At 48.8% G+C, this 26,796-nt stretch overlaps 1 protein-coding gene and 1 long non-coding RNA gene across 3 annotated transcripts; one reads left to right on the forward strand and one right to left on the reverse strand.

Moving 5' to 3' along the window:
- Positions 1 to 13: 13 nt before the first annotated feature.
- Positions 14 to 20,944, reverse strand: LOC136057374 (uncharacterized). Its single transcript, XR_010623022.1, has 4 exons — positions 20,868 to 20,944; positions 19,344 to 19,555; positions 8,435 to 8,601; positions 14 to 67 (listed from the first exon to the last, which is right to left on the reverse strand). It is a non-coding gene; the product is annotated as an uncharacterized LOC136057374 (long non-coding RNA).
- Positions 12,360 to 26,763, forward strand: LOC136057364 (keratin, type II cytoskeletal 80-like). 2 transcript variants are annotated; one of them, XM_065750073.1, is made up of 9 exons: positions 12,360 to 12,916; positions 16,251 to 16,465; positions 21,484 to 21,544; positions 22,564 to 22,659; positions 24,816 to 24,980; positions 25,482 to 25,607; positions 25,704 to 25,924; positions 26,283 to 26,338; positions 26,425 to 26,763. In XM_065750073.1, the coding sequence occupies exons 1-9, from the start codon at positions 12,602 to 12,604 to the stop codon at positions 26,613 to 26,615; spliced, it is 1,446 nt and encodes a 481-aa protein (XP_065606145.1). In that variant the 5' UTR covers positions 12,360 to 12,601; the 3' UTR covers positions 26,616 to 26,763. The 2 variants fall into 2 exon arrangements, with proteins under 2 accessions (XP_065606145.1, XP_065606146.1); XM_065750074.1 differs by having other exon boundaries at positions 26,428 to 26,763.
- The last annotated feature ends 33 nt before the right edge of the window (positions 26,764 to 26,796 follow it).

Genomic DNA, 26,796 nt, shown 5'->3' on the forward strand with positions numbered 1-26,796 from the left:
AGCAGAGACGCAGCGGACCCCATTTCCTCGGGGCTTCTCTGTCACTCCCTGCTTGCATAAAGGGATGCTGAAACGAGAAGAGGGGGAATAGGCATTGATTTTCCACTTGCTGCATAGCAGGCAGCCCCCTGTGCAGTAGCAAAGAGGAGATAAGGGGCCTCAGCTCAGTTTCAGGTACAGTCACGTTTGGTACATACATACAGCCGTACACTGCCCAGCCAGTCTGCTCTGTGAAGAACAAGAGATGCCACAGCTGTCCCTGGACACCACATTTTTGCCCCTTTTAGCTCTGAAATAAAGGTGTTTTCGGTGGGTTGCACCTTGCGGATGGAAATATCCAACATGTTGGTGCAGACTGAAAAGGAACCATAGGATATTTTGGAAAGGACCCTTAAAGGCCATCTAGTCCATCTCCCCTGCGATGAGCAGGGACACCTACAGCTCCATCAGGTTACTCGGAGTCTGCTCCAGCCAGGCTGGAGGAAACAGGACAGATTCCTGCTTAAACTCCAGGACTCCCATGCAGAAGTGGAAGAGACGCAAGAAACAGTTTTACAGGCTTTCTGCATTTTTTAATCGCCTTAAAGGGATACATATCTTTACTACCAGGTCATAAATCCTCCAGTCAGTCCAGAGTGTGTCACCCCTCAGATCTTCCTCCCATCAGGATACTGAGATAGCACTGGCTCCATTTCTGGCCACAGCCTTCTCCAGGTATGTGCTTCCTTCTTTGTTGGGAACACATGAGCTGGCTGCAGAACCCAGCTACCAAAAGGAAATTCTCTTCTGAAAAAGAGAAAGGGGGAGACAGAGCCTGACAGAGACGGATGAGGCAGGATTCCTCCCTGCCGTGAGAAATGCTTCAGCTTTCAGCAGCAAAAAATAAGATCCACTGAGTGGAAAGCAAACTTCCACATTCCACACAGCCAGTTCTGCTTGACCTGATGGCTGATGCAGACGGGATAGGGTTCGTTGCATCTGTATGCAGTTACCTACAAGGGATAAGTCTCCAGCTGTGTTACTTGGCTTAAGGTCCTTCCGAGCACATAGAGAGGCCGCTTTCCTGCAACTCCTCTGGGTTGTCGTAAGAGGAAGGGAATTGGAGCTGAAAGTGCCACTTAAGAGCTCTGTTTTGGCAGGAATAACCTGCAACAGGGCAAGCTCTAACTGTGGATTTTATCAGGTTGCTTTCCAGCCTCAACCGCCCTGCATCAGCAGATGGGATTTTTGCACAACGCGACATGCAAACCAGAAAGCAATCCAGACAGGTAAAATACAACTCTGCCGCCAGATAAACTGTCATAAAGGCAAATCTGTTCCTGGCAACCTCCGAGGAAACAACTGTTTGGCAGTCAGAGAACTGAACTTCAGCGTGCTTTGCTCTACCAAGGGCTGGATCCACAAAAAGCCATGTTTCTAATTGCAGTGACTGCTGCACAACTGATGTTAGGTGAAGATGGGTCTGTTGAGTTTGCCTTCCCAAGTTCCCACACTATTCTGTATCATCAGTGACCCATGCGAATGACCCCCATGGGATTTGGGTTTGGTAACACAGAAGACACTGTGTGGACTGGTTAAAAACCCTTTGGAAAGTGCTTGGACACCGTGACTGTTCTGCTTGGTGCCACAACAAGCCAACCCTACCCACCCCAACCGAGTCACTGCTGTGCACCGACGCTCACAGAGCCAACAAGAGCCCCAGGTGATAAATCCCTCTATAAATCCCACATCGAATACACCAAGTTTTCAATGCCAGCCCTGAAAGCACAGAAGAAACCCCATCCAATATGGCCACATCCTGATGGAAGAAGAAAAAAAAATCTTTGCAGATGAGCAGAACCGTTTTAAGAAAGCGTAGTTATGCCGACCAACGTTGGTCTGCTGTTTCCTCACGCGCAGTCGGTATCCGTGGGCTATCTCTTGCTGTGTGTTTAGACTGCAATGTTTGCTTTGAAAGCTTTCTGGAGCTGGGAGTGCCCTTAGGTTTTGTGTTTGCACAGCACAGTCCCAGTTTGCTATTACTGCTCCAAAGGGCTTCAGGAGTGAGTCATTTATACATGAGCTTGCTAACGACGAGCAGTGTTTTGGTGGTCTGATAACTGGGGGCAATCTTGCAAGAGCACGACACAGCACTTATGGGACCATCAGAGAATGACACTGTCAGGCTGTTACTCATTATATCAATACACAAATGCAATGCCAACGCCGGTGCTCACAGCCATAAAGCTGCCATGCTGGTGGTGATAGCCCCATGCTCCGATCACTGCTCCCTCTCCTCTCAGGATATGACTCCCAGAGGAGCCCCAGCAATAAACATTTGCAGCTCCTCAGCTACTGCTATGAATACTGAGAGACTGCTCCAAAGGAAACCTGTACAGTACCTGTGGTTTGGGGCAGTAAGAGAACATCTACTGTGTGATGTACAAACACACCAACACAAGCCACGTCAAGTGGTTAATTCACATGAAGGATTACTGAGTTGTACTTTTTGTGTCACTGGGGCAATAAAACTCAATGCAATGACACAACTCAGCAGCACAGTATCTCAATGACAGGAAAGCAGCTTTTCCAGGAGGCTGCTGGTTCAAAGGATTCAATGTTCCAGAGGTTGGTACCTTAGTACAGTTTATCACCCTCCTGTTGTAACTCAGGGCCCTACGCCTAACTTGAGGCTGTTTAATTGGAGCCTTTAATCTTCTGCCACTTCTCATTTCTGACTAATTGAAGCGGTTCCCTTGAGTCTGGTACCATCTTCCTGTTCACATTAATTCACACCCTTTTGGTCTTACGTTGATAAACAGAACCCTCACACCTCTCAGGATCCAGAGGCTTTTCTGGAAAACCTCAAATCCCAGCTGTAGCCTCTCTGCTCCAATGCTCATTGTGAGGTGTAGAGGCCACACATGCATGCAATTTGCACTACGAAGTCATGCAGTTTTACACGTGGAAATTTTGCTCACCACTCTTACAGCCAGGGGCTCTAACAGCTTCATGTCTCTACCAGCACTGGAAGCTGCTACAACGAGGCTCACCTCTTCTACACTGCAACTCCCAGCTGCATCTCTCCTTCCTGCAGCAAAGCTGGACAGACTTAGTGTTGAGGGGGGCATCTCAGAACCAGCAGGAACATCTGGAACACCTGGAGGCTGTTTGCCCAAGGTGACAGCCAGCTGCTGCAGAGCACGACTTCCAAAGCTGCTGCCTACACTGCAGCAGCTGCACCTCCCTGTTTCTCCTTTTATCTGAAACACAGTGGTCCAAAGCCAGAGGCCTTTAGATCATAAAATGATAGTATGGTTGCATCTGAAGGGTCCTTCAAGATCATGGAATCATAGGATGGTTGGGTTGGAAGGGTCCTGAAAGATCATAGAGCCATAGGATAGTTGGGTCTGAAGGGTCCATAGGATGATAGAGCCATAAGATGGTTGGGTCTGAAGGGTCCTTAAAGATCACAGAACTGTGGAAACACAGCATGACTGGGGCAAGAAGGATGTCAAAGCCTCCCAGCTCCACCCCCTACCCTGGGCTGGTCCCACCCCTCCATCAGCTACCCAGGGTGCCATTCATGGCCTTGAGTACCCCAAGGGCTGGGTCATCCCCAGCTCTCAACCTGTCCCCGCAGCAGAGGCACTAAAGCCTCTGAGCATCTCCCATGGCCTCCTCTGGCCCTGCTCCAACAGCTCTATGTCTTTCTCATGCAGGATAACAGCACAAACCCACCCACAGCACCTCCAGTAACGCTTCAGGACCACCATAAGCAGCTGCTGCCCCTGCAGGCCCTCCCCCCCCAGATATTTCCCAGCACAGTGATGCAGCTCTCCTGCTGCACGGTGCAGCCCTCCCGCCCCAACTGCACCCAGAGCACTCACTTGCTGAGCTGCAGCTGCTGCTATGGGAGCAGCGTTGCCATGAGCTCCTGGACAAACAAGCAAACCCAGCCCATGGGATCCGTCCTGGGGACACAGTGCAGCATGGCTCCAGCTCCCTGTGCCTGACGCATGATGGAAGCATTTGAGCTATGGACTTTCTCCTCTCTCCAGCCTCCTTAATGTGCACTTAAAGCTGTTTGGGTTTTTTTTTTTTTTTTCCCTCTCCCCCAAATTATGAGATCTTAACGATTACGAGAAATCATGAAGGAATAAGTATAAATATAGCTATAATTATGTATAATCGTAATTACACGGATAATTTTTTACATGAAAGTTGAGAGCCGCTCCTGCAACTAAAGCCTGAAGGAAAACAAACAAACAAACCCACTGCAGTTCTCTGTTCTGGCAGTGCCAGGCTTAGCTTTCCAGGAGATGGCACATCTCAGAAGAGAATGGGAAACACATGCTTTGTCCCCACAAAAATCACACATGAGTTATGAGCCCATCCCGTGGCATCTCTGGGTTTGTTTCTTTTCCCAGTGGCTGAGCTGAGCTCTGTGCATACACTCACAGCACAGAGTAGGACCGGGGCAGATCAGAGTCCAGCTATCTCAGCCAGTAACACACGCTGGGCAGCATTCAAACCCTGGGCAATTACAGCCATCCTTCCAGCCACACTCCTGCAGCCATCAGTGCTTAGCCCTTCCCAAATTGCATCTTGCCCAGCATGCTTATCTGCTGCTTATGACCTCTCTCCCCATTGCTGGTTTGCTCCTTAGGTCAACCCATTCCTGCTGCTGCAGCCTGTGGCAATGACATTGCACATGGTGTGAGAGCTCCCTGTATTCCTCTTTTAATTGACTCAATTGTGAAGTAATGCACACCATTCACAGCAGCTAGCGCAGTGTACTGGTACTGTGTTACTACAGGAGCTGTGGGCCTGATCCATGTCTAGGTTAAAGGATAATGCCATCGTAACCAGAGCCAGGTGAATGGAGTGGGGAAGGAGAGGAGCGATCGTGCACAGTCATCAAGAAGAAATGCCCTTATCAAAATTTTGATTCAGACACAGCTTGGGCAGAGCCAGAGGCACCACATCAGCTGACACCAACTGCTCCTCCACCTCCTGGTTCAGGAGGGATTAAGGACTCCCAAAGCACCCAGCATCCGACATGACAGGCATCCTCATGCACCCTTGTTTGTACAGCCCTTGGCACAACATAATTAAGGACAACGACTGGGTGTCTTAATAGCTGCCACAAGACAAACAACCATCTGCACCCCGGTGGCTGCACGGAACAAAGCCGCTCAGCAGCCTCTGGCCCCAGCCATGAATTCCAAAACCTTTTGCAAAATCAAAGCTGTCCAAACAGACCTGTTGCCTAATGAATGCTCCTGAGGAAGAAAAATAACGAAGAGCAACACAAATCTGCATGCAGTATTTTCGAGATAAGCCATCCTGCAGGCAGGAAGTCCGTGGGAGAGGCAGAGCTGCACCACCTTCCTCCACTCCCTAAGCACATCGCTGTGTCTTATCACATCAACATTTATTTTAATCTTCAGGACATAAGACTGCAAAAACTCCACTGGATCTGGGGCCAACTGTGCTGCTACAAAGGATGGTATGCAGCAGTTGGGTCTCTGGAGGGAGCTGCTCCTGGAGGAGCTCTGGGGACATCTCCCATGTGGAGCTGCTGCAGCACAGCAGGAGCTAGCAGCTCAATTTTGGGGATATCAGAACAGTTTTGTGAAAGGCAGAGAAGCAGAAAGCAGTCGGCACAGGTGGGGAGAGGGGTAGGTTAAAGGGAGGGGTAGGATCTCCCCATGGATGAGTCACAGCTGAAAGACAAAGGTAAATAACGTTCAAATGATTAATTTGTTATGAGTGTTTTATTACGGCTGTAATCACAGAGATGAGACGATAACCTTTGCCTATGGAGGGGCCAGTTCAGCTCTCAAAAGGATCTAAGTGCTTTTTCCTAGTACTTCATGCACAGAAATTCCTAGGATTTGGGCTCAACGCTCCCCACCTGCCTGCTGTCGTGCTGGGCAGATATTTATATATATTTATCCTGCAGTTTTTCCCCCAGCCAGCAAAACCCCTGCAGAACAACACGCTGCTTTTAACCCAAACGCTTCCCAGTGAAAGTCAAAAAGAAGGTGCATCCCCTCTCCCTCCCTTCCTTTTGCAGGCCAGGTCTCAGGCTTTTACAGTAAGAGCAAAGTGCAGAACAGCAGCCTTGGACCCAGCAGAGCCCAGCCCTAGTGCTGATGGCAGCAGAGGGTGGGGCTGGGTGTCGCAAAGCGCTGTAATCAATGCATTCGGCGGTGACAATAGTAATTAGGATCGGAATTACCTCCCCGTGCCCACGCTGTCTCACACGAGGTCCGTAGGAGGGGAGGAAAGATCAGGACCAACAGCACTGTACAGAGCCGGAGCTGCTGCTCAGAATGAGCTCCTCCAGACCCAAACCCACCCAGCCTCCTCCCTACACCCCCTGGCAAACCCCAAACCATCCCCAGCCATAAGCACACGAGGCCAACAAGGGAGGAGAGCAGCTTAGCAGAAATAGGGCAAAAGGAAAAACCACAGTGTGTGTGCTAGGAGTGAGATTGTTCCATGTGGTGCTGAAGATGCTCTGCTCCTGCAGACACCATGGCCCACACGGCCCCTTAGCTGCAGCAAAGGGGTTGAGTAGAATTTTACCTGACATAAAGACACCTTAAGGGCCATCCAAGGCAGGGCCAGGCTCCCAGCTTCCTGAGTTTGTCAGGCATGAATCAGCTGGGTAGAATTTGACCTCAGGAATTGAACTTGGGATGAATCAGATCAGGTACCAGATTTCACTAGGATTACAGGCTTCCTTCTGGGCTTAGCACCAGCCCGATCCTGACAAATGCAAACACGTGCAGACACACAGGGCTGATGCACGTGCATCGTAACTGTCCTCCTGAAGCTGAGACTGTGCTCACTTGGGTCTACGCAGCACGCATGCTACAAACCTGCTGAGCTGTGCTGCGAGCACACTGCTCACTGCCAAATCTGCAGATGTGTTGGGATCGCGAGTGGCTCCTGACTGCATGCTGAAGTGCTAAGAGGAAAGCCCAGAGGGTAACCCAGCACCAAGGCCATGCCTGCAGCGACTGCCCCTTGCAGTAATGCAGTGTTGAGCTGGAGCTGAGCGTGCTGTGCCATGCAGCTCTTGTGCAGTGTAAGGTTGCATCATGCAGGGAGCGTGCAGCAGGACAAAGTGCCTCAAGGAAAGCTGTGTTGAGGCTGAACACCTGCTGAGCACTGCTTCCAGAAAGGTGTTGGTAGCACGAGGTGGGAAGTGAGCGGCTGAGTTTGGTTGGCAAAAAGTAAAATGGGGCCTTTCACCTGGTGGTTTGGGCATGGGGACTCCACCAAAGCACAAAGCAGCTGCAAGTGGGGGACACAGAGGCATTGGGGAGGCAATATAAGCAGTTCCCACCATGATCTTTTAGGGATCTGATGGCTGAGTGATTCCAGTCTGTGCTAACAGCTGTGACACCATCCCCTTCTTGTCCCATGCCCCAGTCTCAGCTTGAGGCTCCCACCTGGCAACGCAAGGAGCAGGAGCCCCAGCCCTTGCAGAGAGACAAGGCGTCCCCAAAGACATTCTGTTTTAGTGCCATTGGGATATTCTGGCTCACTTGAAATTTCTGAGCTCAATTCTGCAACACTGACTTTAAGGGGGAAGCTGTTGCAGGCTGGGATTGCTCTGATCATAGCCATTGATCCCCACTTTGGGGCAAGCAGGTTCCTGCAATTCCCAGCGCAGATGCCCACCTACCTGCTTTCACCCCGATGCCTTAGGTGCCTTCTGTCTCCCAGTAAAGATCCCTGTGTATTTTAGCCTCAGAACCTAAATGTTGCAAAACAGGTACATGGCCTCATAAATATCCACACAACCTCATTACCAGCTGAAGGCTTGCAGTACCCACTGAAACACAATACATCATCATTTATGCTGAAAACCATGTGAGAATGACACACAATGCAAAAACAAAATGCCTAATTAAAAGTGACACAAGAGCACAGAGCCAGATCGTAATCAGAGCGGTGGATACTGGGTGCCGCTTAAAAGGAACCAACTCACTTGCCCAAGTGTGGATTGAGAAACACAAAGCAGTAAATCCTCACACTGTGTCTCCTTTACGTTCTTTATACAAGCAGGGACAAAGAAAGAAGAAATCATTTGCCAAATAACAGGATGGGTTATATAGAGCCAGGCAAGCTTCAGGCTCCCAGCGCAGCTTACAAGTGTGGGCTGGAAGACACTGGGACAAACTGTGGTGCACAAAAAAGGAGACAAGCAGGCTCACAGACTTTACCTGATAGAAAAAGCAGCGGTTTCTAAGATGAAACCAAGTCCCTTTATGCTGCAGATGATAGGATGCAGCTGCTTAGGGGACAGCCCCGGGCACAGACAGTATCACCCAACCACTGTGGGAAGGGAAGAGGCTGCAGCACCGGAACAGAAATGAGTGATGTCACCACCACTTAATTAGTTCTACATTTTTTTTTCCTTCTCTCTCAATACCTGAAATTTCCTGGAAGCTACGTGAGCAGCAGATGGGTTGGAAACCTTCTTGAGCGCGAAGCAGACTGGGCACGTCCCATCCTGCCTTCCAAACCCTTCTGAAAATTCTTTGCAGGTGACGTCTCTTCTGGGGGAAGTGATTTAGATGGCACAGAGGGCTTCTGATCCTGCAATAAATTCAGAAATCAGAGAGGAGGCGAAGGGGGCAGTGAGCTGGAAGGAGGAAGGGGATGTGGACCGTTTTGGGCAGGCACAGTAAGGGGTGAAAGGAGGTGGTGAGAATGGAAATGTAATACTGGATGGGTGGATAGAGGGGAAGGAGTGGAGCTGGGAAAGGCTGGAGAACAGCTGCAGCCATTAGCAAGCCCCACTGTGGGGTGAAATACTCTCCCCAGTCTCAGTGCCCCATCCCAGTGTGGGTGGCACAGCTGCAGCACTTCCTCTCACCTCCATCTCCGGCGGGTGGGGATCAAAACCCCCCACCACAAACCCAGCTCTGCTGCTGACCTGCAGCCCCACATCCACCTCCAGAACCTACTTCCAACCTCCAAGCAGCTCAGAGTAGCAGGATGGGAACCAGCAGCCAAATGTCACACAGGCAATTAAGGGTTTCTCCTCTTTTTTTTTTAATATCTTGGTGGACCAACCCCGGCTCCGGAACCAGGAACTGCAGCTGCTCTGCCCCGTGGCCGCAGTATCAGCCATTCCCCTGCGATGTGTCACTGGGCTGAATGCACACAGCTCCCACTGCAGACGCTCCTCGCGTGGCCCAAACACATCCTGCTGACCCACTCATTACCTCTGCGGCCCCGCGGCCCTGTCTCTGCCTTGCTTAACCCTAATCGTTCTGATTCCTCGAGGCAAGAGCTGATTCGCTGCTTACGCTTCATACGTTAGCCATACTTAATGAACAGCAATTACTTAGGGAGCTTTGATAAATGAATTATTCTACTGTGCCTATACTTATTGAGCCAATAACCCCACAAAGTGCTTTTTTCAAACAGCTGGGATAAACCTCCATGCACTGAGGGAATTCCAGGTTTGTCTGCACAGAGGTTTAAGCATCCCCAAGTGACTCTGCTGTGGTTTAAGTCACCCCATTCCACCCCCAAACCTCAACCTACTAAACAACCACACCGCAAACTCCAAAGAATTCATTGCCTTGCTCCAGATGTCCCCACAATGGGAGATCCTCAAACCACCTGGCATCTTAAGATGGTGACTCCTGCATCCCAATGGATCAGGAGATGAGCAGGACCAGGAACGCCACCATGGGAGCAGGAGGACGCTACAGTTTGGCTGGAAGCGGACAGAACTTTCATCACATTTTTCAGAGCCTTCTCCACCTCACTGACACTCTCTTCTCCTGCCCTTTTTCAGCTTGTTTTGCCATGTAGCCAAGAAGGCTGGCGCGAAATCACAAAGCCAGATTTTGGAGAGTAAGCCTGCTCCAAATTGAACCAAATACCTGTCCAAGGAGGAGCATCAGGAACATCATCAGGAAGAGGAGAAATAGCCTGACTCAGCACTGCCTCTCCCATAGGGCAGGGAGGACAGCAAGGGAGAGAAGCATGCAGCAAGGCTTCATCTGCCATCGTGCAAAGCAGATCTCCATTCTCCATCCTTGGAAGGACTACACAGAGTATTAGGTTTCTACGTTAAGTGCACCCAAAATACCAGCATCTCAGGATCAGGACTGGCTATTGGGCATTGCCTGGGATAGACTGAAATCCCTGGGACCCAGCACTGACTCCCCATCAAGGTCAAGCTTGGCTCCCCATCTCACCCCTGGGACAACAGGAGCTAGGCACCTAGAAAGGAGAGGTTAAAAAACAAACATTTGCTTCAGAGGGTTATGACAAACTCTATCCATCCTTCTGGATGGAAGCAGAGCTTTACTGCTCATCTCAGAATGGAGAGGCCTCGTTGCTGTCACTGGAAAATAGCTTTCCACCGCACCTCTCCCCAGCAGTAAAGTTAGCTTTCATCCTAAACCATCTTCCTTCATCATCCTTCCACAACACAATGACCCTGCCTTTCCCTCCAGCACCTGAGCAACACCTAATAGAGGGGATAAGGGGTATAAGTACACGACCTGAGGCAGAAACCAGGAGCCAAAGGGCACCAAACGATATATTACAACTACATCTGGTCACCATGTTTTGTTTTGGTTTCTAAACCTTCCACTCTGCACTGGGTGAAACCATTTCAGCCAAACTGGATATACTCTCAGGCTGGATCCAGTGTTACAAATGTCATTTCAAGGAAAAGATAATGGGGGAAAGAACTGATACACGGAGGAGAAAGCAGTAGGAACTGATGCTCTGGGAGATGTGGCTGCTGATGCAATGAGCAGCAGTGCTTCCTCTGCAGCAGTCCTTCCTGGGATATTGCAAAATAAAAGTGTGCTAGCATCCAGCCCAGCTCCTAGCCGCTACTAAACGAAACCAGCAATGGAAATACCTCCTTCCCTTGGAGTGAACATTCCTAGGAGCCATCACAACAGCCCTTAGCACCAGATGCAGCAAAGAACTTGCCAGGTGACCCTGTGGCCTGATGCTAATCAGGAACATTGATGTGCCTGCAACCGCAAAGCCACAGACAAGCAGTCCATGATGAGGCAGATATCTCACCTCACCTTGCAAGAGCCACGAGTTCTGTCATCTCCCAGCCGTAAATGTCCTTTTAATCCTTAAAATCATCAGGATTAAGCTGGGAAGTTTTGACAAGAATCCACCAAGTGTGGGACTCAATATTCAAATGGATCACCTGAGGAAACGTCAGATGGATGCGTTGTTGGGAAAGGATGTTGTACTTGGCCAAATATTGAAAATGTGCTTGAAGAAAGGTTAAATCTTACTGCAATGGGCCGGCTTCTTTATAAAGTCCTCTACAAGACCGAAACTACAACCCCATCAGACTCAGTTCTTGTTGGAGCAGGTCTGTGACAGACCCAAGCTTTCTCCCACTTCACTCAGTGGGAAATTCCCAGCTCGCCTTCCAATGCGGGGCAGAACCATACAGTAAAGCAGCAGCTTTCCCACAGAATGGAAATTCCACCTTTTGGCCAGAGAAGACCATCCCCTTTTCTAAAAGCATCACAATGTTAATAAAGCAAAGAAAGCAACAGTAGGTGTTCTATCTTCATTTTTCACACGAGAAACTGAGTTAAAGCAAAAAAAACACTTTCAAGAGAGAAGTGTCAAACACTGGTTTATTCCTAGGTCCAAACAAGTACTTAAGGGCGTGCCACCTTGGCAGGCTAGAATTTATTAAAAGAGAGTGGTTTTTGGTGTCTCCTGAGTTTGTTTTTACAGGGCTTTTGGGACATGCAGGTGTCAAAGAGGGACATGGGCACTGCTGGGATCCAGCCCGATGTCTGGAGATTTTGAAAGTCTGCGTTTTTCTTGGACCAAAAAAACTCAAGGACTCCCACCCCCTCGACATCAAGGGGACCCAAAAAGCACACCCACCATTCCCAAATACTCAGAGCTTCTGAGTGGCCAATGGAAGACCACAAACACCTCTAATCACAACGAGCTCAAGACACGTTCTCCAAACTTCCACCCTTAGCAAACTCAGACTTTTCCTTTATCATTTGACAGCTCCTCCAGTCTATTAAAAAGAAAAAGCCACAATTCCTTCGGCTGGAAACCCAAGAGGGCTGAGCCCAGGCTCCATGACCCAAGTGCATGGTTGCAGCCCTACTCAGCACTGGGCTCCCCGCCTGCTGCAGCCCAGCACCTTTGCTTGCCTTCTTCACCATTTAAGGATGAGGAAAGCAGCTGCTCAGGGCCCAACGAATTACCTGGGAGTGATTTGTTTTTGCCGTGAATGCCTATGCCCTCACCACACAAACAAGCTCCTGAAGAAAGGAGGGTACAGAGAGAGGGAGGAAAGAAAAAAAAAAAAGCCAACAGGTTGATCTGGATTACATCAACGGTTACACCCTCCTCCGTTTAATGAACATAGGAGAACAGGTGCTTGTAATTTATTAGCCAACCCACGAGCTGAGGAGACAGGAATTAGCCGCCCAAGCTGCTCAGCGTGCCACTGCTCTCCTTCCCTTTGAGGCAGCAGCAGTGAGAAAACTTTACTTTTTTTTTTTTTTTTCCCTTTACCTACCTCCTTTCTCCTCCCCTAGAGCTGCAGAGCCACGAGCTGAGCATGACTAACCCCTGCAAAGCCTTCAGCAGTGGCTCCCTCTGCTCCTGGGAGGCATCAGGGAGGATGAGCCAAGGGAGAGCAGCCAGCACGTCCCCGGAGCACCTGGGCAGCTGCAGTCCCAGCAGTGTGAGCAGCCCCAGCTGTGGGGCCCTCCATGGGGATGGTGGGTACCAGAGCTCCTCTTACATCTCCATTGACGGCAGGCTCCTTCCTCCTGTGCACCTCGACATCGACACCGACTTCCAGGCTGTGCGGGAGCAAGAGAAAGAGGACATCAAGCTGCTCAACAACCAGTTTGTGACCCTGATTGAGAAGGTATGGGGAGCTGCTGTGGTGTGGGGATGGGGATGGTGGTGGGGAAGTGGATGCAGGCGCTGTCATGAGGCTCATGAAGGCCTTCAGAGAACCACTGTCAGGCTCTGAATGTGAGGCTAATTACCCAATTAGATATTCCTTCTGTGCTATCTCTTAGCACAAGGGCCACCATCACCTCTAGGTGAAGCTGGGCCGTGGCTGTGGTCAGCAGCACTGGGCAGACCGTGCCTCTCCTTTGCTGTGCTGGTCACCCTGGGTCCCTGGGCAGCCCAGCAGGGACAGGGACCTTCCTGCCTGGGCAGCAGGGCCAGGGCCAGAGGATGGTGCTGGATGGAACAGGCCTCGGTCCTGCAATGGACATATGACCACAGGCAGTAGCGCTGACTACGGTAGCTGCTCAAACTCTACTCTGACTGCAAAAAGACAGCTGGAAATTCACTTCTGTAGCTGCGTGATGGGCAAGGGAGACCCCCCACCCACCTCCCTCCTCTGTGGTTTGCACTACGAGGGGTTGCACGCTCAGCCAAGAAAGTGTCGCTTTCATCTCTTAAGAGCTATGAGAAGGCAGAAGATTTTTCTCAAAGGAAAACAACTCATCCAGCCAAGGCAGGTTTCTGCAAAGCCCTGGTGCTCTGTAAACAGATGGTAATCTCCTAGGATTGCTTCACTGTAGTCTACAATACAGGTACTCAATGCCAAGCTACTACAGCTTGGGGTTTTTTATTTTTTTTAAGTACTATTTTCTTTAAGTCACCCTCTAAGAGGACCTGACCTCACACTGGGGAGGAGGAGAGTGGGGACCCGTCTCCCCCAATATCCATCCCAGTGAAGAGCTGTGCACCCATCACACTTCCACGTGCCAACAGCATACGGCAGTGCCAACGGCTGACCCTGCACTGAGGAGCATAGCAGCCTCTGCAGCTGTGCTTTCCTAAGCGCTGATCTTGGCCTGAATTTGGAGAACAAGTGGTTTGGAAATCACCTGGAGAGTGATGCATTGCATGTGCTGCTGCTCTGGTCCTTCAACCACCCAGAATGCGAAGTTGAGGGGTGGATGTGTACCAAGCCCTGCTCAGAAACCAGACCTCAGGTGAAAGGATGGGGGCAGGGGAGATGGGAGAAGACCACACAGTGACAGAATGTACGTGAGCCTGACCACAGGCACCAGCCTGTTCCATGTAAATGGAGATGGAAGAAGTGACAACCTCTAGATTTCCTGATAAACCCAACCCGGTGACCTGCTGATAAGTGTGCATTACAGGGCCTGATGAACAGAAGATACGAATAACCCTCCTTAGTTAAGTGGCTTTGACTTCAGCCCCTGCAGCTTCTGCAGTTAGCTTTGAAGGCTGCAGCTTCAAGTGGTACATAAGTTAAGTGGGAAATTTCAGCCACCTGCCTCAGGCCTTCATTCCAGAAGAAAGTTAATGATGCTTCCTCGTCGCAGAGAACTTGTCTTTTTAATCAGGAATTCAGATGGTCTGAAGCTCGAGCAGCTAATTCCTCAGATAATTGACAACAATAACTGCGGGACTGTGCTGCTGATGAGTTTCCAGCAGGCTGTTCCAGATCTGCTGGCGCTGACTTTCCATTTGGTCCAGGATACATGCAAGTGGTAGACAGCCAAATCTACCTGGAATCCCTGCCTGAAGCCCTGCTCTGCCTTCAACCTGAGCATCTCAGGTGCAGAGGCCTTCAAGGTCCAAGCTTTGGTCACTTCTGCATTTATCCTTCCGGGAAATGAGGCTCAATCATGAACTACAAGGTTCATGTTCTGTGACTTTGCAAAGGATTTCTGCTGAATTGGGATGCTGTGTAAGAAGGCAGGATGAAAGCAATTCAGCCTGGTGGAGCTGGGCTGGGAGGAGGTGTGATTTGGGAACAGGGTAGAAATTGAAGATTGAGGTAGAGAAAAAAGAGCAACAAACCATCAGGAGCAAGGTCAGGACTTCATTTGAGGGTGAGACTTGAAACAGCAGCCAGTGTTTGCAATCCCAAAGATGCCTCAGATGGAGAGAACAAATGGCCCAATTGGCCACTGGTAGCCCCAGAGGCCACTTCCTCATGCCACTGAAGTGCTTGGCCTCACGCATGCGCACACACACACACAGTGACACTGTTTTGGTGCCAGGACAAAGCAGCCAGCCACCAGACTGCACTACCAACTTGATGTTTACAGCCATGTATTTCATTGTAAGGAAGAAAGAAGTAGGTCTCCAACATCAAGACCTGCAAGACATTAATGCTCACTCCCCTTCTGCTCTCAACTGTGAGCATCCGAGTATTGCTGCTTTGCTTGGCTGCCCTCTGCTCAGAGAAGCTTTTGGGAATGATGTTTCTCCTCCCTTGCTTTTGTGATGTGCTCAGACCTGGGCACTCTGTCTCTTTGATTCCCTGCTCCTCTTGTGGACAAAGCTGAAGTCCAAAGAGGAGATCAAGGCCTGATAGCCCCATACCCCACTTCGCACTATATACTGTATTGGTGAGGCTGCATCTTCCTCATAGCACAGATGAATTTGTATCAGCATTGAATCATCTCCATGACAGAATTAAGACAATCAACAGCTTGAAGCTCACAGCCAAAACGTGACAGAGGGAGTCTGGTTTGGTTCACAGAGCAATGAGACAGAGAGGTGGCAATTAAATAATTAATTAACGTTAGTCAGGAGTTTTGAATGTGAAAACTGATGAATGCTCAGCATTAGTGTTCAGAATGCAGAGTGTTAGGAAAGAAGAGTGCCAGATTTGAATAGTGGGTGGATGAGAATGCAATGTATCCTCTCCTAGCAGATAGGCTCATGGAGACCTCACATGGAGCCTAATTATTTCAGTTATTCCCTAGAGTTCCCATAGTTCTTGTCTACAGTAATACAAACCAAGGCTCTGATTCATTGCTCAGACTTCACCATGGTGCAATCCTACAGATTTGAGGGCAGTGATTTTTTGTTTGTGCCACTCTGAGGCAGTAAATCAGAATTCCATTCACCCCAGACATCTGGGCATGAGCTGGGATGGACTCTCAGTCTTTATTTCAGTACGTTTAAAGGCAAAGGGGACCAGCATTGATTGGCTCTTATTTTTTTCAGTGACTTAATAAAAGATGCTTGTTCATTTTCATGCGAGTGTGACCTGTTAAGAAATTAAGCAGCATGAAATGCTTAAAACCACTGTCGTCCCTTTAACCTTCCTACCTCAGCCCTAGATCTTCAGGGGATTCCTTGCTCTTACCTGGAGATCTCAGCTAAGCCCAGCAGCATCTCATTGCTGCAGAGGTCTCCAGACCAGAGGCAGTGTGCTGCCAGAATGCCTGAGGTCTCTGCAATCTCTTTGTCAGGTCCAGTGCTTGGAGCAACAGAACAAGATCCTAACGACACGGTGGAACTTCCTGAAGGATCAAGACAATTCCCACTCCGAATCGGACATGAAGGCCATCTACGATCAGTACATGAGCAAAATGAATCAAGAGATGCAGGCACTCAACAACGAGCAGGAAAATCTCGAGTCAGAGTTGACAGAGGTCCTGAGCACCATGGATAACTTCCGAAGCAAGTAGGTGTCCAGCACAGCTCGATGTACAAGGGGAGGATGTGGGATAAGGAGTGGCACTGATTGAAAGCAGCCAGGCTGCTATTCCCAGAGAAAAAGAGGATAGCATATTTGAGAAGTTGGCTTCCTACCCTCTTCCTAACTAGAGATGAAAGTAACCCATAGAAAGCAAAATATCAGAGTGTTTGAGATCAGAGCACAGGAAACAATACTACCAGGATTTATAATCAACAAAACAGGATTAATTATTCCCCACGCTGTTATCACAAAACAAAGCTTTCTCCCCAGACTGATCTATGGATCTGGGCCCCTTAGCATTAACAAACTTCTTCTCTTTTCCTTCTTCTCCCCCCAGAAATTAAAGCAAAGTTCAGTTTTCACCAGAAAGTCACGTTCTCATCCAGAAAACCTCTGGATAGAACTTACTGAGGCAGATGACAGTTTGAGAGGACTGGCTGCAGAGGGCTTATTGCTGCTTTTGTCAACAGCTTTGAGATTCTCAGATAACATCTAAGATGCACCACGGCTCATTTAAGAAGACAATGCTTTTCTTATTATTGGTGTTATTTGCATACCACACAGATGAATCCACAATTAGATACTTTCCCTTCCAGTTACACCCATTTGCCTATACAGGATCTCTGGTGTTTCCATGCTGATTTGCAGTGAGGAGGACCCACCTGTGGGCACTGTCAAAACAGAACAACAAAGCTAAGGGCCAACCCCTCTGCTGGCATTGATAGATGTCTGAAAAAACAGCCCACACCTCTTCCTGATGTGTGATGTGATGTGTGAATAATGACAGCACCCTTCTCCAGAGAGCTTAGCCCAAGGATCTTAGTGATCTTTGCACGCTTTGATTAAGCCAGCTTCTCAACACGTCTGCAGATCAGGGGAAGCACTGATACCTCCTTAAAGGTATCCAGAAGGACCTTATGGACAGACAGAACATGGCAGCAGTTAAATTTACTCAAGCTGGTGGCAGAGCAGAACAAGGAACTAGGAGTTTGCTTCCTGACCTTATGCTGAAAACACTTATTCTCTGCCTAATTCTAGAACTGATGCACTGCAAATCCCTAAACTCCTCACGGTGAGTGCCCCTGCTTTGAGATATTGGTTTCGCTTAAAGACTTGAAATCACTGATGCTTGCTTTGCTGACAGATAGCAACTCTGAACTTGGATCAGACGTCACGGGGCTGGTACCATTTACTCCCTAACCTCAATGGAGTAAGACCCCCATGCCCCTCTGTAGCTCTTGGTCTTCCTTGCACATCCCCAGGAAGCAATGGCTCTGTAGTTACAGTAGATAATTCTTGGCTTATTCCATAAGTCAGGAAAATGGGCAGGCTGGTGGAGAGTCATCAGATCAGCCACATGTATCTGCTCTCACAGTTTGTACTCCTATTTGTACTCAAATTAACTTACTAATTGCCTGCGTCTGGCACTTAATTTTGTTATTTCTCAATCTGATTTCTTAAGGGTAGAGGTTCTTATGCAGATAGGCTGTGCATTACTCGCTAAGGTTTGATCTTGGACAGTTTCAATCTAATTGGACAGAGGAGCAGACAAGGCAGAGATGCTACACTGCTAGAAATTCAGGAATCATGACTGCTTTGAGGAACAGGGCCTGTATCCCACCCAACACGCAGGGGATAAGGACACAGCATGCAAACACGCACAGTATTATCAGGCAGCAGAAATCCAGGTGGATTTCTGCCACAGCAACAACTCACTGTGCTCACTTCAGCCACTGGTGAACCATAGGGAGAGCATTGCTGCTTCTGCTGAGCTTCCCAGGGCAGAGCTCCAGCCTCATGCTGAGCCACGCCAGCTCTGCTGAGTCCTGCAAGTCAAGAAGACTGCCTCTGCCCAGTTGTTTTTTCCCTGGACTAAATGGGCTGCTTAATCCATGCAAATTTTGGAGGTTTCTAGCTCCTCTGGAGGCTTATTTTCCCAGGGGAAACATTTTGGGAGAAGCAAAAGGTAGGAACTCCACTACCAATTTTAACTGGGTATCGACTTGTCTCTGCTGCAGCACTCCATAGAGCACTGTGCACATGGTGGCCAGACAAGCAAGCTGCTGCCCAGCAGCTCATGTGTCCTCAGAAAGACTGATTTGTCTTTTTTTCCCCTCTATTCAGGGACAGCTTTGTGAAAAACACACAGGAGACTTAGCTAGCTGGGATGCTTCCGCTTCTTCCAACCTCCTTAGGTTGCCATTGACCAGTGTCACTGTCTGTTGTCACTGTTCCAAAGGCATAGGAGGATGGAGAAGGGACAGAAGAGTGGGTTTAAAGTCTGACAGAGGGTCTCAGACTCTGCTTCTTTAGAAATCATGCCAAAACTGAAACCTGCCCAAGTAGAGGGTGACTGCCCAGAGTTTGCTTCAGTGATTTGCACATGCAAAAAATAATTTGAATGAGAAGGCACAGAATTTTTGCATGTGCTGCACAACTCCGGGGTGGGACTGGAGAAATACTGTAGGAGAATACAGAATTAACAGCCTTCAGAGGGGCCAGTTCTGAAAGTCAGAGTTGGTGATAATCAGTTTCCCCCCTGATCACAGCCAGCACTCCTTTACCTTCAACCTTTACAGCTGGTCTTCAGCTGCTCCCTACCCCATTTTCTTGCTCTGCTGGAGACACACTGATGTAGCTCCATGCTGCTGGGCTCAGATCTAACCCACCACTGTATCTTTACCCTAAGGTAGGCTTGAAGGTACATCCAGAGGGAAACGTAGCCTGCCTGAGATCCAGCTCAACTCTGATTTTGTTTCACTGGCTCCAGAAGGAGCCCAAGGCGACCAGACACCCATCTCAAGTGTGGCTAAAGCGTGATTGGATGGATTTATACCTTTATGCATGATTGCTTGAGGATTACCTTAAAGAAGATAAATGCTGTGATGTGTTTGTAGAAGGCTCCATCTCCATGTGAGTCACCTCCTGGCTGCCAGGTCCCTCTGGAGCCGTGTGGTGAGCACGTCGGGCTGGCTTGGCCTGCTCCCTTTCAGTCAGGAGCGTTGTTTGCTCCACATGGGAGATTATGTCAGCGCCCGACAACGCGTTGAAGCTGCTTCGGCAGGCTGGGACAGACTGGGATTGGGTTGAAATGCAATGAGGATGAAGAAAGAGTGGCAGGCTGTAATTAAGCTCAGTACATAGTTACTGGCAACACAGCTAACATTCCAGCTATAGAGCAGAAAAACCAGACAGGTAAAACTTGTTAGCCACACTGCCTAGCCTTATAAGAACAGGCAAAGAGAGGATGAGTTTAACACCATAGGGTACCTAAGGGGAACCTCAGAAGTGCCCAATTGTAGGACCTGTGACTGTCAGATCCTTCTGTGCCCTCACTGTCCCCTCTGTGGAGGAAGCAAAAGCTCAATGGAAATGTTTTAGACATTCCAGATCAGCTCCTGGACAAGACATATCCCTTTTGCCCTGCAAAGCAATCTCCTGGCAGCATTCCCAATGCTATTTCCTCTTTCTGCCCCTAGGTGTATTCCTTCTTTCTGGCAAGGAAGCAGCAATGGTGACTCGCTTCTAACTGGAGTTATATGCACCTGACTGCCAAAGAACAGAATCAATCATAGAATCACAAAGTGGTTTGGGTTGGAAGGGACCCCAGACGCTCCCCCCCATTCCCAGGAGGGCTGCTCCCACCCTTCCATCAGCTGCCCAGGGACCCATCCATGGCCTTGAGCTCCTCCAGGAATGGGGCACCTCCTCTTCTCCAGGCAGCACAGCAAAGGCCTCACCCTCTTCTGAGTAAAGAATTTCCCCCCACATACATCTCATCTCACCTCACCCTCCCCTCTCTTAGTTTAAAGCTATATTCCCCCTTCTCCCATCCCTCTCAGCCTATGGAATGGCTGCCATTCCTGATTTCATTATCAACTCTCTGTTAGGAGATGCCATTTCACCTAATTCCTAAACATCACAGCCTTCCCCATAGCAATTCGGTGACGTCTATAAGTAGCACTCAAAGATTTAATTCCCAGCCTGGAAATGCTCTGAGCACATCTGGATAAGAAGAGCTGGAGGTGTCATGGAAGAGCAGGGAAGCCAATGCTTCCCTGAGAGAACCATCTCCTCCATTTGCACCAGGACCAGCACCTCTATAGTGAACCCTGCACCCATCACATAATGTTCCTGGCTTCCTGCACAGCAAATCAACCAATCTGCTGGTCACAGACCTGGCCCAAAAGACACCCTGTGTCCCAAAGGACTGGTGTATTCCCTGAACTATATTCCCAGCTCTGTTGCCAACCTTCAGGAAAACTGCTTGCCCCTGGACCAAGTCTTTGCTGTCCTAGTCCTTATCAAACCTGTTCCTACACACCTGCAGGGTTGTTTCCTTTGCTGGATATTAGCACTCCACCCTGTCCCATCCGGTTTTTGTTACCTTCTGCTCTGTGGGTACTGTTTTCTATGAAATGCTTTGTCCCATCCTCTGTTCCTTCATCAACCGTGCTCACATTTAAGATAATGTGATGGCCACAATGCAATCTATTTTTTGTTTGTTTGTTTTTTCCCCTGATTTTACACAATCCAAAGCTTCCTCTTCTGAGGAGACCCTCAGACACTAGAAACCAAATGCTGAGGATACCTGAAAGAGAAGAAAAGAGGAAAGCTGGGGTGAGAATCTGAGAGCCTTTAGGCTTCACAGGGAAAAATAACGCACCAAGAACAATTCCCAACACCTCACTTCCTAATGCCTACTCTCTCTCTCTCTGTTGCAAATGTAAGGTATCCAGAGGTTGCTTAGCCTTCAAATTAAATTAGTGTTAAAGCTACCTGCTCTGTTGTCTGGGATTTTTCATCTGAAGGTGTTAATGGTGTTAGCATGGAGCAGCTGGCACGTGGCTGCTTGTTACCCTCTCTCTTGACAGTACACGAAGGAGGTGGGATGAGACAATAAAAGCAGAAAGCCTAATGCCTTTTTGGGGGCCAACGAGACAGCCTTAAGCATTTGACTGGCTTGTGTGATTTCTCACTGCTTTTTTCTCCCCTCTCCTTAGATACGAGGATGAGATTCGCCTCTGTAGTGGCATGGAATACACCTTCATGGAGCTCAAGAAGGTCAGTGACAAGAGGAGCTTTGCATCTCCATGGTCTGTACACCAGCCCTGCTGTCACCAAACAGCTTAAGAGAGGCAGCGTGGTCCAGGCTCAGTCAGGACAGTCCAGAGCTGCCCAAAAGCATTAGAGTCCTCATACCACAGAGATTTTGTATAGGGTAGTAAGGTCTCAAGGAAGACAGCAGTGTGGTGAACAAGGTCGCAATTTCTACAGGGAGAGTATAAGGGAATCTGGGCCACTTGTGGTTATAGAAAAGCCCCACAGCTCATGGCAGAAGCACAGGGGTCAGAGCCTGAGCCCAACCACACTGCACCCCAGGACCCTCTAAGGCAATGCCTCTCTTCCTCAGCATGTGTTCTCTCTGAACAACAGCACAGGCTGGAAATTGATAAATGTGTTTGCTTTTGTTTCCACAAAACATTGCATGGCCACACCCTGCTCAAACATCCCGTCCCAGAAGGAGCTGCATTTGAATATCAGCTCAAATGGATGGCTTTGTGTACAGCCTTTATATAAAAAAAAAAATAATAATAATCCAAGGTGTAGGAATGCAGGATATTATTAGGCAGAGGAAATGTTCTCCACAAATTATCATTATGGCTAATTGCATGTTTTCCCTGACGCAGTCATCAGCCAGTAGGGGCAGTTCTGGTGACTTCTGTGGACAGCATCAGTTTTCAATAACCCCTGTTTTCTGTGGTGAACAAAAGATGAGTGGGTATGGACCAGCCCTGCCCGTTTCCTTCTCCACCCTTCCATTTGAGACTTCCACCTATGCTCTCACCTAAGGAAAAAGAAAAAGAAAAAAGAAGAAAACAAAGAACCACTGAAAGAAAAAACACAGAGCAGAGCTGAAGTCACACAGGAGCTTCCCTGCTCATAGAGCCTGCGAGCAGTTCCATGAGTGCCAGGCACTACGCAGCAAGCAGAATGCTTGCTAGGGGGGAGCTGCAAGGATTTCTCCAATTATTCATTAACACACTCAAACTGTTCATTAATACACCTCCCCACTCTTGCAGGATTTAGACGCCAGCACCTTGCACAGAACGGAGCTGGAGGTGAAACTCAGCGGGCTCCAAGAGCTGATGGACCTGAAGAAAACCATCTATGAGCAGGTAGAAATGCAGCTCGGAGGGTGGACTTGGCACACAAGCAAGAATGAAAAAAAAAAAAAGGAAAAAAAAAAGGCTTTTTTTACAGATATAGAGAGGGCTTTGTTCCCAATTTGCACCGAAATGAGAGATGATTTCACCAAGGGAAGGAAGGATATGGCACCTGCAGACCTTTGAACAAGCCCAAAGGGTGCAGCGTGCCTGCATCTCCTCAAACACAGGGATGTGATTTCAGCCACTTACTCAGGGCTTGTAAAATGCTACCAAGCAGGCTCAGCAGTATTTGGGGAATACTAATGATTTGTCAGAATTCTCCCAATACAAACAATTAAAATGCTTGGCAGAGGAGTGCTACTGCCCTTTGTGGGGAAATTGAGGCAGGGAAAAGTAGAATGACCTGCACGCTAACAGAGTGCACTAAAGTACATCTAAGCATAATATCATAGAACAGCCTGGGGTGCAAAAGACCTCAAAGATCAACTAGTTTCAAGTCCCCTGCTGTGGGTAGGGTTGCCAACCACCAGACCAGGTTGCCCAGAGCCACATCCAGCCTTCCCTTGAATGCCTCCAAGGATGGGGCATCCACAGCCTCTCTGGACAATCTGTTCCAGTGCATCACCACCCTCTGAGTGAAAAAGCACAAGGCCTTACACTAAGATGATCACTCCTGGTGCAAAGCAGTGCTCCGCTGCAGTGGGATATCAGATCCTACCCAGGATACCAGGGTGCTGCCATCTTCCTCGTGGACTGATTTCTTCTAGGTCCCACATTGCTGTTCTTAGCAGAAGTCTGCACTACTTCTTAACCCATCCTCCTTGCAAAGGAAATACCATCCACCTCTCTCCCCCTTCCCTCTCCTCTCCAAAGCTGGTTTACATATCAGTCATTTTCTCACCTGCACCTGTTGCTTTGTCTGATATCAATGCATGGGTACATATATGCAGCAGAGGGGCAAATAAAGGGTGAACTGTGACAGATTCGCTCACAGCTTGTCAGTATGAAACATAAGAAAACCCCAGCCTTGATCCTCTTTCTCTTTTTTCCCCTTTTCTTTTTAGCAGAGTACTTGCAATACTCATGAACTTTCTCATACAGCTCTTGCCACGCTCAAACATAAACAAGGAAGCATAAGGATTAAATAATAGCGAGGAAAAAATGCACTGATAATCCTGTCCTCTGTAAGATCAGTGGGGCACCTTCTTTTATTCACAAGTCACCACATCAGGGTGCCCTTTGTTTCCCAGTCAGGAGAAGAGAAGGCAAGCAAGGTGTACAGATGTTTCTCTAAGAGATTAGAGGCCGCTGCACAAAAGGGAAGAACAAAAATGCTGAGATTAAAGCGTAGGCATGGAGAGACCTATGCTGTTCCCATCCACATTGGTGTAACTCAGAAGAAATTGCAGAGATACTGATAAGAGTGAACCCTTGCAGGAACAGTCTGAGGCTGGGGGACCTGCCAAGTGAATGTGTACAGCATCTGCTTGGCGTGAGGCATCAGGTCTTGTCTTGACAGGATTCATACTACCCAGCAGAGCAGCTTACAGGCATAGATTAAGGGTCTTTTTTAGGTTCACTGAATTCATCATTGTCTGACTCCTTTTTTCTAGAACTGTGACCGAGTCAGCTATCGAGAGTAAATATTTGGGTCAGTGATAGTGCAGCTTGTGCGTGCCTGTTTCTCACTCCCCAGGGCTGGTTTGAGTTTCTCCAGCATACAGAAGCAGCTCTGCTGATGATGGATGTGTTTAGAGAAGGGTCTTCATTCTCCCTTATCCTCCTAGACACAAAGCAGACTGTAACAACAAAATTATCAGCCCCTGCCTTTGTAGATACTGAAGCAGAGCTGAGTAAAGGCATCTTTCTGGCAGCACCACAATGCCCTATACAGATATGCCCACCATCTGAACACCAACAGATGCTGAAGCATCATCAGTACTTCAATTAATGTGCTTCTGATGCAACGCAAACACACCATTTTGTCAGAGATGTACCCAAAGGCCCCAAACCCATACTGTAGCCTGAGCCTGGATTTAAAGGGAAAAAAAAAATACCAGCTTCAGAAGACATGTTGCCTGGCTCAGATCTGCCAGAGTTCAGCTCTCTCGTGGCAAGCAGCTTTGTTCAACACTTCATTTCTCCATTCTCTCTTTGCTATTCAGGAACTTGAGGAGCTGCTGACAGAAATTAAGGACATTTCTGTTGTACTGGGAATTGACAACACATGCAAGCTTGACCTGAGCAGAATTGTGGAAGAAGTGAGGGCTCAGTATGAAGCCTTGGCTCTTCGGAGCTGGGAGGAGGCTGAAGCACTTACCAGGAGAAAGGTATGTCTCCTTATCTGATTGGTACTTGGGAAAAGAGGGAGAGAAGAGGGAAAGAGAAACTATAGGACTCAGCAAGATGCGGAGAGACAAACTACATCTGGGAATGGAAGGAGGGACAGGATGCTAACCCAGATCGATTCCTTCTAACTCACGTGTGTAAATCAGGAGTTTCACAGCCCCAGGCTCTCCACACCTCCAACTGAGGAAGGAAAGGTCATTGCCTAGTGGTAACTTGGCCCACTTACAATGCAAATGATTTTCCTCTGATATCTCCTCCAAACAGAGCAAGCAAGAACATGGTGAACACCAATGACAGTGTGTCCCATGCCTGGCACAGCTACAGCCAGAAGACAACATAAGAACAAGCCCTAAATCCTTCCAAATACCAACTGTTTCTCTCCATGTTTAGGATTTTCTCCCCAAGAGCAGCAGGAAGCCTCCTAGATTCCTTTGCTACAGCAGAGGCATAAGAGATAACCCATTCTTCCATCCTTCCTGCAGCTGAATGAAGGGAATACCCAGTCAGCCACTTATGGGGGCCACCTCCTTGACAGCCGACGGGAGATTGCAGACCTGAACATCCAAATCCAGAAGCTGAGGTCCTGCATTGTGTCCCAGAAAAGCCAGGTGTGTCCTGGGGTGGGTGACAATGCTCTGACAGGCAGATCTGAAACTACCACACACCTAACACCTCTGCTGCTTTCTCTCCCCTTGTAATATCAGTGCCTGTACTTAGAGGAGAATATCAAAGAAGCAGGAGAGCACGGTGAGACGGCCCTGAAGGATGCCAAAGCCAAACTGGTCAAGCTAGAAGAAGCCCTTCAAAAGAGCAAGGAGGATATGGCTCACCTGGTGAAAGAGTATCAGGAGCTGATGAACATCAAGCTGGCCCTGGACTTGGAGATCCTCACTTACAGGAAGCTGATGGAAGGAGAGGAAAGCAGGTGAGGTGGGCTTCTCTGTGCCTGAGCAGTGGGAAGGATGCACACCAGGGAGAAAACAGACACCCCACACTTCGAGTTTGGTACTGAAGGACTGATCAAAAAACCCCAGAAGTCCCCACATAGCTCAGCCCTGTGTCTTGGTCTGAACTTGTCCTTAAACCCTTCAGACTGAAAAGCACCAGCAATTCTCTAACGATGCTTTGCCCAGGTGCTGTTATCACTCCTAACCCAACTATGCACTCAGCTCTGCCCGAGCAGCCCAGCTCTCACGGGCCAAACTCCAGCCCTCCACACTTGAGTAATATCTGGAACTACAGATATTAGCACACATCTTCACATTCTCTCCTTCTGTTCACAGCATGGAGTCACCAATACCCACAGTCATCAGCACCGTCCACTCCAGACCAAAGCACCGTAAGTGGTTTTATTCACACAATTTGGTGAAATAGTGTAAATAAAACATTTCTAAGCTCATCCCCTCTCATCTCCCCCTGCCCCAGCAGTTTCTGCCAGCACCTTAAGGAACTCCAAGCTGTTTGCCAGAGGAACAGGCAGTGCCAATGGTGAGATGAAGCTGAACGGAGGCAGCACAAAGATTCTGCCCTCCAGAAGCCACAGTGACAACCTGGCAGCACCTGAAACAGATCCCTGGCCTAAGCTCAGCTCTCTGCCCACTGAAGAATGCTCCTAGGAGAAATGGAGCCCCACAGCACAAACCAGACCCACTGGCACCTGTAGGCAAATGAGGCCTGAGCACTTTCTCCTGAACTCAAGCCAATGTCCGAGGGTTGAAGAATGGGAATCCACTCCAGGCTGACCCTTTCATCTTCACAACATCCCAGTTAACATCTCAGTTACAAGCAGAAACCAAC

The sequence above is a fragment of the Cyrtonyx montezumae genome, unplaced genomic scaffold, assembly GCF_038088225.1.
Source record: "Cyrtonyx montezumae isolate F1298 unplaced genomic scaffold, pur_monq_1.0 scaffold_63, whole genome shotgun sequence".
Taxonomy (NCBI): Eukaryota; Metazoa; Chordata; class Aves; order Galliformes; family Odontophoridae; genus Cyrtonyx; species Cyrtonyx montezumae.

Excerpts from the sequence above, each read along its gene's own strand:
- LOC136057364 (XM_065750073.1), top strand. The coding sequence starts at position 12,602 with ATGACTAACCCCTGCAAAGCCTTCAGCAGTGGCTCCCTCTGCTCCTGG. Across the intron at positions 16,466-21,483 it reads ATGGATAACTTCCGAAGCAA|ATACGAGGATGAGATTCGCC; the intron begins GTAGGTGTCCAG and ends CCCTCTCCTTAG. Across the intron at positions 25,608-25,703 it reads TTGTGTCCCAGAAAAGCCAG|TGCCTGTACTTAGAGGAGAA; the intron begins GTGTGTCCTGGG and ends TTGTAATATCAG.